This window comes from Buceros rhinoceros, unplaced genomic scaffold (genome assembly GCF_000710305.1).
Source record: "Buceros rhinoceros silvestris isolate BGI_N320 unplaced genomic scaffold, ASM71030v1 scaffold32316, whole genome shotgun sequence".
NCBI classification, from domain to species: Eukaryota; Metazoa; Chordata; class Aves; order Bucerotiformes; family Bucerotidae; genus Buceros; species Buceros rhinoceros.
The window spans coordinates 9,689-19,557 of record NW_010418666.1 but is presented as its reverse complement, the minus strand read 5'-3'; the positions used below and the strand labels follow the sequence as shown (position 1 = coordinate 19,557).

At 38.7% G+C, this 9,869-nt stretch overlaps 1 protein-coding gene across 1 annotated transcript; it reads left to right on the top strand.

Moving 5' to 3' along the window:
- Window positions 1-439: 439 nt before the first annotated feature.
- On the top strand, window positions 440-1,850 carry NPY5R (neuropeptide Y receptor Y5). Its single transcript, XM_010138631.1, has one exon. The coding sequence runs from the start codon at window positions 440-442 to the stop codon at window positions 1,769-1,771; it is 1,332 nt and encodes a 443-aa protein (XP_010136933.1). The 3' UTR covers window positions 1,772-1,850.
- The last annotated feature ends 8,019 nt before the right edge of the window (window positions 1,851-9,869 follow it).

Here is a 9,869-nt window from a genome sequence, read left to right as displayed (position 1 = left end):
CGCATGCCTAGATGGCGATCGTAATTTCCTTACTCATATTAATGGGCTGTTATTCACATGAGTAATCTCACAAACTAAATGGGTTGCTTTTGTTGCTCACTGCTCCCTTACGGAAAGGCTGACAGTATGGTCTACAGCAAAGCACGGTTAGAAGACAGAGTCGTAATGCTGAACCTCAAACTGTCACCATCTCATGTGAGCAGCCAGGTAGGAGGCCTAGGTATGCTGGACGCAACACACGATAAAACCTACAAAGCTAATTTGCGTTGACCCAAAGTTATACGGGATCTGCCTCACAGTAGAATAGCACCACTATTAGTATATTTGCGTGAAGGTGATACGAGGCAAAATTATGTTCCTCTGCATTCTGATTAACACTAGTATCTTCCTTCCTTCAGATACTAACTAATGCCTTTCTTGTTCTAAGCAGGACTGTAAAATGGATTTAGGATTCAAAGACCGTAAAAACAGGACACCTACCAAGAACACCTCTGCTACTACGAAGAATTTTTCTGCCTGGGAAGATTATAAGAGTAGTGTTGATGACATACAGTACTTTCTTATTGGGCTGTACACACTTATAAGTCTTGCCGGCTTTATGGGAAATCTGCTTATATTAACGGCTCTACTAAAGCGCAAGCAGAAGACAATAATAAACATTCTTATTGGAAACTTGGCCTTTTCTGACATCTTAGTTGTGCTGTTTTGTTCACCTTTCACACTGACATCCGTTCTACTTGACCAATGGATGTTTGGCACGGTCATGTGCCACGTAATGCCCTTTCTGCAGTGCGCATCAGTCCTAGTTTCAACTTTAATGTTAATATCTATTGCTGCAGTCAGGTACCGTATGATAAAATATCCCCTTTCTAGCAATTTAACACCAAAACAAGGCTACTTCTTAATAGTGACCATTTGGGCCCTTGGCTTTGCCATTTGCTCCCCTCTGCCAGTTTTCCACAAAACTGTGGACCTCAGCAAAACTCTGAATTTAGAGGCACTGGAGAACAGGCTCTTGTGTATTGAGTCATGGCCTTCCGATTCCTACAGAATTGCCTTTACAATAGCCTTATTGTTCATGCAGTATATATTGCCACTGGTGTGTTTAACCGCTAGTCACACTAGTGTCTGCAGGAGCATAGGTTCTAGACTGTCAAACAAGGAAGATAGGTTTGAAGAAAAAGAGATGATAAACCTAACACTTCATCCATCTAAGAGCACCAGCGCACAGGTGCAGCCCTCCAGCCATTCCAGATGGAGCCGTGCCTTTGCCAGAAAGCACCACAGAAGATACAGTAAAAAGACTTCAAGTGTGATGCCGGCCATTTCAAGGCATCATCAGGATACTCCTTCCAGAGACCTCCCAGAAACCTCTGGCACGGAAAAAAGCCAGCTCTCTTCCTCCAACAAATTAATCCCTGGGATACCTATCTGTTTTGAGATGAAACCAGAAGAAAACACAGAGATCCAGAACATGATTACAGTATCCCAATCCATCATCAGAATTAGGTCAAGATCTAGGAGAGTTTTTTGCAGACTGACAGTGCTAATCCTAGTTTTTGGTTTCAGCTGGATGCCTCTTCACCTTTTCCACATTGTGACAGATTTTAATGCCACTCTCATTTCTAACAGACATTTTAAATTAGTATACTGCATATGCCATTTACTGGGTATGATGTCCTGCTGCTTGAATCCCGTCCTCTATGGGTTCCTTAACAACAGCATAAAAGCCGATTTAATGTCCCTTATTCCGTGCTGCCAAATACCGTGATTTTATGTGCCCCAGGATAAAATAAAACAAGTTTGGCTTTCAAGCATACTGATGTCTATAGCTGTAAAACCTAAATTAGTTTAGTTTAGTTAGTCCGACTTGGTTGTGATTAGTAGCGTCTTGTGTGAATAGATAGTTCTGCGGTTTTACAGCTGCATGTATTCCTTGAACTGAGAATAAATATATACATATACTATATCTTCTTCTTTCTGTAACACATGGAAAATGATGCCCAGTGTACAAAACCAGAATACCATTTCATTACCTGAAATACTGGCAATCTGTACTTTTGAACTATACAGAATATATAATGAGTAATAAATGTAAGACCACTTAGGTATATCAGTATTAACTCTCATAAAACTATAATAAAATACATGCTGTTTAGTAAATAACTATTGTTGAGACTATTTCAGTGCCAGCTGTGACTGTTTTCTAAGATAATTAAACATCTGTTTCTGGATGTGATACAGAAAAATATTTTTCCTTAGCTCTTGGACTCATACTTTGCAGTGTCTTTGCAAGATGCTTTGTTGCTGGTTCCCAGATTGCCTTATTGCCTGAAATGGGTTGTGGGTAGTTGTTCTTGTCTAGACTGTTTTCATCTCGCTGTGTTTACCCAGTACAACCTAGCTCTGATTTCCTTAGCCAGTTCTTAACTCAGCCTTGCCATTTTACGTAATTTTCAGCCAGGCCTGAACTTATCTATAGTTATGCCTTTGTTCTTACAGTGACGACTCCCCTGAGCATACAACATGCTTCTGATCAGAATAAGCCTTCATTTCCTAGGAAAGCGATAGTGGAAAGAAGAAGAAAATGGAAAGACAGCAGGATTTTTTTCTTTTCCTTTCCCAAAAAAGCAAAAGCTTACTGCACTTCATCGTAGGTGACCCACTTTGAAGAGCTGCACCAGCTTTTAAATAAACCTGTGCATGTGTGCTTGTGCACACACACGTGTGCCTGCCCACACACGCACACTCACGCTGTCTACATCTTCCCCTCTCTCCATTTCTTTTTCTTAACCAGACCAGTACCTTCCTTCCAAATTTAAATCACAGGCATCACCCTAAGGACCTCATATTACTTTTCACAGCATAAATGCAAAAGATATATATATCCCCCACCTCTGGATTACTCTGGCTTAATAACTCATCTCTGCCCTCAGGATTCAGTAAATGTACCAAGCCTCTGCACTGCATTTTAAGCAGAATAAACCTCTCCCCAGGTCTAGCTGGTGATTATTTACTTTTCTCCACTAAGATTTCTAATCCAATAGGCTTTTTTACATAGCCTTTCTAGGTTGAGAAATAAAGTTATTATTTATATAAGTGGGTGGGTGGTAAAGGTCATGGTGCATTTTTTGCCTTAAGATACTTCGCTTCCAGTTAGTCTTTAAAAGTGAAAGAAATTCTTTTATTTTGAGGAATCATCACATCATTTTTATCACAGTTACAATTCTGAGACCTCTTCTCCCTAAGCCATTATCTACTAAGTAGTTTATTACATACCAGTGAGTAATATCTTTGCTTCTGTCATTAAGGTATTTCCCTGAAGGCTAGTTCCCAGTAACCCACTGTTCTTTGTTTTCGCTAGTGATACACTTTAATAGTTTTTTCCTGGACACTACTGTGTTTTGCAGATTATTATCTCCTCTAAAAACCTTCAGTATGTCATTTTATAAGGTACAAATGGTACAGAATACAGAATATTGGAACAATAGTTTTTAAAATTGCTTTTAAAATGTTTTAAATAGTTTAATTTAAAATATTTGTAGCTAATCTTGGTACATAAACTTCAGAAACAATTAACTAGATCCACAGGCAGAACACGGTGATGTAGTTCTACAGGAGTTACAGCATTTATGCCCTATTTATGCGTATACACGTTTTCACATCATTGCTATGTATCATTTAACCTTGTTTATCCCATGTGATGGAACCAAATAGTATAAGAGACTCAGAGAGCAGTCACATTGTTTCAGCTTGAAATATTTCTTCTAGTGTTTTTTTAATTTACTGTTATTTTCCTTCCTATTTGCTATTTAGTTTCTATTCCTTCCTTCCTTCCTTCCTTCCTTTATTTACATTCAGAATTTCAGCCACTTTTGACTTCTACATTTAGTATTGTTGTTAAAACACGAAATAACTTTATTAAATAATTACTTTTTTCAGATTTTTTCAAATTCTACTCACTTTTACTGTATGTAATGGAGAGAATCATGCTAGGACTTGATCAAGGCCTTCCTCTAGTTTCTAAAGTGCACCGAGATTAGTCTGCACAGTGGTGATTTTATATGAGCCCTGTCTGTTCTCCTGGATGAAGTCAACAACTGTGCTCCCTAGTCTTTACACTGATCACGGCACAACAAATTGTAATTTGGCGATAGAGAATTAAATCAAGGCAACTCCTGAACTTCTCTAGTCCTGTGCCAACTAAATCTGTTGTATTCTCTTTTCTAAAAAAAATAATCAGTGGTAGGAGAATATATATATTTTCTTTTTTTGTCGTTGTTTTTTTTTATGGAGCAATCACCAGCATTATATTTTGACATCTCCAAAACGTCACTGTCTTTCCTCTGAAATGTTAAAGAAAGATCAATAACTTTTCCATTTTCTGACAACAGCCAGTGCACCTTGGTCCCAGAATCAGGAAGGAATATATAAGAAGCAGACAGTAGCAGTAGCAGGTGTAATCAGGCAGAGGGCAATTCCCGAAAGAGTAACTTCTGTGAGTGGGAGGGGAAACCACTGAACCATCCGTTTAACATTTTCCCAGTCTGGAACAGTAAAAAAAAAATAAAAATGTTCAAAACACAAGGATCCCTCCACCCCATGCTTGTTGAGTAGTACTCATCTGGTTAAGGTGCAGTAGATGCTCCTGTGGGCTTCATGCACAGCAGTGTGACGTTGTCTACATTATGTATGTCAGTATGGCTTGGGAAGATTGTATCCAATGTATCCACAATATCCAGTTACAGTTTATCACTCTGATACGTATAGAGGTATATGTACAGCTACAGATATAGATATATACACTTCCTAGAAGACAAAAAACAATCAATCAAATGGATTTTCAAATAACACATTTAATCAAGTCCTTAGGCCAGCTAGACTACTATGGGTCAATTCCTTCTGTAACTAAAAATCTAAATAAATGGGAAGGTAAGAGTTTTGTTTTGATAACATCCACTAAATGTAATCAAGAAACACCAGCAGCAGAGCAATCTATCACTGGAGTTGGACGAATGAATGATTGTCATGGTACAGTGATCCCTCTCTATTAGTAACAAAAGAAAAGCTTGGAAAAAATCCTCTCCGTGATTTTTGTGTATGATGAATGTTAAAACTCTTATGATGACTCGCATGAGGAAAATAAATGGGTTTTTTCAGTTCTACAAGATAATATCATTGACAAAGTTGGCTTTTTGTAAATGTCAAAGATGAGATGTTGTTAGAGCTGGCCTTTCTCCTTCATTTTTTAGCAGAGAAGAAACAGATACCCATTAGGAAGTGCTGGCATGGCCAGGCCACTCCTGAGCCAGCCGGGCCAGTGGGTCCAAGGATGACAGGAGCTCAGCATGTGCTAACACTGGAGTGTATTTATTTAGGTTGTGGGGAAGAGCTTGGAGCCTCTATCATTTTCCAAAGTGCCCTGGCAATGGTGGTTGAGACAGGTATGTATGGATCCCAAAGGTCTAGAGCAGGCAGTGCAGAGTCTCTGCCTGGGGTCAGGCAGCCAGGAGCACAAATGTGCCAGGCAGATGCTTGGTGGGTGGTGGGGAAGAGCCAGCCGTGGGCAGGGCTGTGGGCACAGGAGAGCAGGCAGGGACACAGCAGTAGAGGAACCCCACACTGCTGCTCTATTTGCTAGTGGTTGCAGCCTTTCCATGCACGTAGCTCTGTTCCTGGATCCTGGAAGGTCTCAAGACAAAATGTTTCCTTCTGAGCAGTGTGGACACCTGAGGAAAGGGAAAACCCCCCCACATGCACCAATCTGAACATGTGTACCAAGAATAGGAGCACAGTCAGAAAAATGTCTACTTCCAATCATGCAGAGAGAGGTTCGAGCACTCTTTTTGAGAAATATAGGACAGGTGGCATGGAAAACTTCCCTACCTAAAGATCATTAAAAGAATAAAAAAACCTTCTGTAATACTTAGGGGTCTGCCAGCTATCAATGTAATTCTGAAAAAAAATCAATATTTTTCTCACAGTAGTCCCAATATCAGTCAGTGCAGCGTACAAGATAAACTATTAAATGTCATAGTCTCCAGAAAGCTGTCCTTCATAAATACCATTGGGTCCAGGAATTTAGCCTGCAATTTCGATGAAAGCGAAATTATGCCTATACTATTTACAATAAAATGTCCTGGCCAGCAAATATATTAATACAGTCTGGATCTGTCTCAGGGCAGTGAAAGGACTCTGGTCCTAGAAAAATCTCTTCCCCGCCCCCCCCACCCCCCATGACTGGTATAAAATTATGATCAGTTATAAAGACTATTAGGTCAATTTTTGAACCATTTTTGACCATGATATATAGTTTATAATCTCTGAGGTCAAGCTTCTTGGTTTTCCATCTCACATCTTTACATATACTGTTGAATCCAAAACCCCCTTTTTTTTTTCTAAGACGTTTTACGTGCAGTATGTAATGAAGACTCCTGAAGTTGTTCGAGTTTGACCCAAGAGTACAAATTGTTATCGTGGATATATTTAATTGGTTGAAAGTTGCCTTTCCAGTGAACGTAGGTAGAGCTGTTGTTCATATTCAATTGAAATGACTTTTGGCAGGTAGCGAACGAAAGACAGAAAGAGATATAAAACCACACCCACATGCATCAGGAGGCATCAGGGGATGCATCAGAAACAGACCCTCTCAAGTACCTGCCAGGGAAGTCTGTGACACTGCCATTGAACATTTCTAATCCCACATGTGACCAGGAAGCTTGAATCTGAGGAAGTAACAGTTAAGAAATGAGTATGGATACATGTGCTCTCACCCCTCTCAAGATTTTTTTTTAAAGCAAAAGCATTTTCTTTCCAACCATTTGCTAAGATAGTTTTGCCTGTAATCACTCATAATGCATCATTCTGTATCACTAAGACAATCTGTGTCATCATACTAGGGTATGATGCTATCCACGTGCCAGTGAGTCCTGGCACAGCACCTGTTTTTAAATCTCTGCGAGCTCAGAGACGCTAGTAACCTCTGCTCTGCTCCGAAGTTTACCATGATCTCCATCTGCTCCACTCCAAAGGTTACCGTGATCTCCTGGCCTCCTTATTAAACTTGAGCTCATTATACAAAGTTAAAAAAAAAAGCCTAATACCTCAGGTCCTTATTAAAAATAGTCTTACTGAATCTGACGCAAACTTTGTCAAAAAACTGATTTTCTCAGAAAGAATGTAACTGCAGACAGGAAGATGTGGTCACAGGGTTTTTCAAAAAGCTGAGCTAAGCTGCGCATCACTGTTATAAATGCAGTATAACTATAGAAGTCAGATTTATACTAATCTCATTGGCTTTTGAAGATGAAGTATTGCAAAATATTTGAAGGTTATGAAATTACTTCATTGTATGCTAACATGAGGAAATACTGTAAAAGAAAACATTGCCACAATCCAAATTCAGTTCTTTTGAACAAATAGGAATGCTTCATTTTGCCCTCGTAGTCACATTAAGATGATCCTTTTAATAATAAGTCGTAAAAATAGTCCTCTGGGAAATTGTCAGAACAGTGATTTGACATTCAAGATTGCAGTAGGTTGGCCCTGCTCTTACATCCAGTTAAACTAATGTTTGGGCTCCCTTAGCAGGAGAAGGCTTATGTCTTTATCACTTGAATGCCACACTAATGGGACAGTTTTGAGCAGGAAACATTTATGACTGTCCTCATTATCAAAATAATGTACAAAAGGATTTTAAAGGCACTTTTAGTGCAAAATTTCTTCAGAGGAGTAAGCAAACAATTGTTCATCTCTTCAGACTCAGTAAGAATTACAAAGACACATATCCCATTTAATGACAGACCACGAGACCATTAATTATAATTTTAAATTAATAAATTAGCATTTTCTTTTTTAATGGAGAGAAAAATAGCTAAGCAAGGCTATAAATAAAACCATCACTACTACCAAAAAAAAAGAAAATCTTAGTGCCTCTTTGTACCTTACATCCAGATTTATTTATGTTGTACAAGATGATAGTCTTACTTTGTTTTAACTCCCATTAGTTCCCTTGTCTTTATGAGGCTTTCCAGCAAATTAGGGTTCATTTGGTATTCAAAAGGATTTTGGCCTCTTGGCCAAAGGATTAAGGAGCTGTGCAAAAGGTCAGAATACAGTGTAAATCTTTACTTTCTGCTGGTTTGGGTTTTTTGTGGTGTTAGCACAACTGGGAAAAGTGCAAGCTGTTTACAGCAGGAAAATTAAACTCATTTTAATGTAACTACTGGGACTGAACACAGGCAAAACAATTACATATTTTTTAAGACTCCAGCAGTTCCAGCACACCTGTCGTAAAGGTAATTGTCTGAAGCCTTGATGATACATTCCCTCAATTAACATCCTAGAATATGAGAGCACATTTCAGATAGAATAGCCTCATCTGATCCTGAGTGAAAATCACGATGGGTGGAATTCAGAACCTCATTCCTACTGCAGAACCAAATTTGCAATAGACTCTACTTGAGATTGCTCCTTAAGAGTATTCAGGGACTGAAGCTCATTCAGGGCACAGTTGATTTCTTACTGGTTTTGTGGGAATCCATTTTTCAGAAAAGCTGCTTCAAGGCCATTTATGTCAGACAAATTACAGTTAGTTCCCAGGAGTTCTCAGCAGCACATAACACCAATCTCCCCCTTGCACATCATCACACCTGCAGTCAGCAGGGGCCCTTCAGTGCTATTCCTTTCACAGAATAGAGGAGATGGCTGAAAAAAACAGTGAGTGAGACTGTAAACCCTATGGGGTTTGTTTTCCCTCTTGATCTAAAACAGTCTAAAATTGGAGACCTTCCAGAAAGCTGTAGAAGACACCTGTGTAAGACTTTTTGGCAAGGGAATGAGGAATCACCTTCCAAATTTGAAGCAGATTGAAGAAATCTACCAGTGCAAGACTAGCTGATTAATTCAGTACATCTAGGATCCTAGGGCCTTACTAATAGCATAGGGAAAAACCAAACCAAACCGAACCAAAACCCCAGCGAACCAGAAAACAGAGTAGATGGATATGCAGGGGGTTTTATTTTCTTTAAGACAAATTTATTTTAACTCGTCGGAGAAAGATTCTGGTACAAGCTCTGACCCAAGCAACTTCACATTGTAATACAGCTCCAACACCAAACTACCCTTTGCTATTCAGGTATTCCCTCCGTTTTTATTGGTCCATTACATGGCACAAGAGGTTTGATCCTGAGAAAAGAGTTTGTTGAATTACCACCATGAAAATGGTTAAAGAGAGTAGCACTAGAAAAAAGGAGCGTGTATGTCAGAATGAGAGGTTGAGTAGATCAAGCTATCCCTAAAGAGCTGTGGGGACACTGCAGGCGTGTTATTTCATTGACACTTGTTCAAACACATGAAAGGTAAGGGTCTATTTTCCACAGTTTGGCAGTTGTTTTTGCTGAAATAGTACTTCTGACCTGCTCCTTTAATTATGAATATCTATAAAAGAAGTGACTATATAAAAAATTTTATGATCACCACCACCACCACCAAAAAAAAATAGGCTAGAAAAAGATTTTATTTAAAGAACACACCAAAAATTAATAATGGTTTATTTATTTTGGTTATAGTACTGACTGCATGTACTGTAATAAACAGATTTCTACTTTCCATGCATGAATTCCATGGCATAATGGTTACAGTAGACTGTAAGCAGAACTAAACCTGTAGTTTACAATGATAAACCATTCGTGTTAGAAACACAAGTAACCTTGCTTTTCTTTACTGAAAGCAGATGAGGACAGCATGTTACACTACTTACACAACAGCATTCATGTAAAGATCTTACCAAATTTATTTTTAAGAAATAAAAAGTGTAATAATAGGTGGTACATGATATATATAATACATGATATTATAGATATGATATT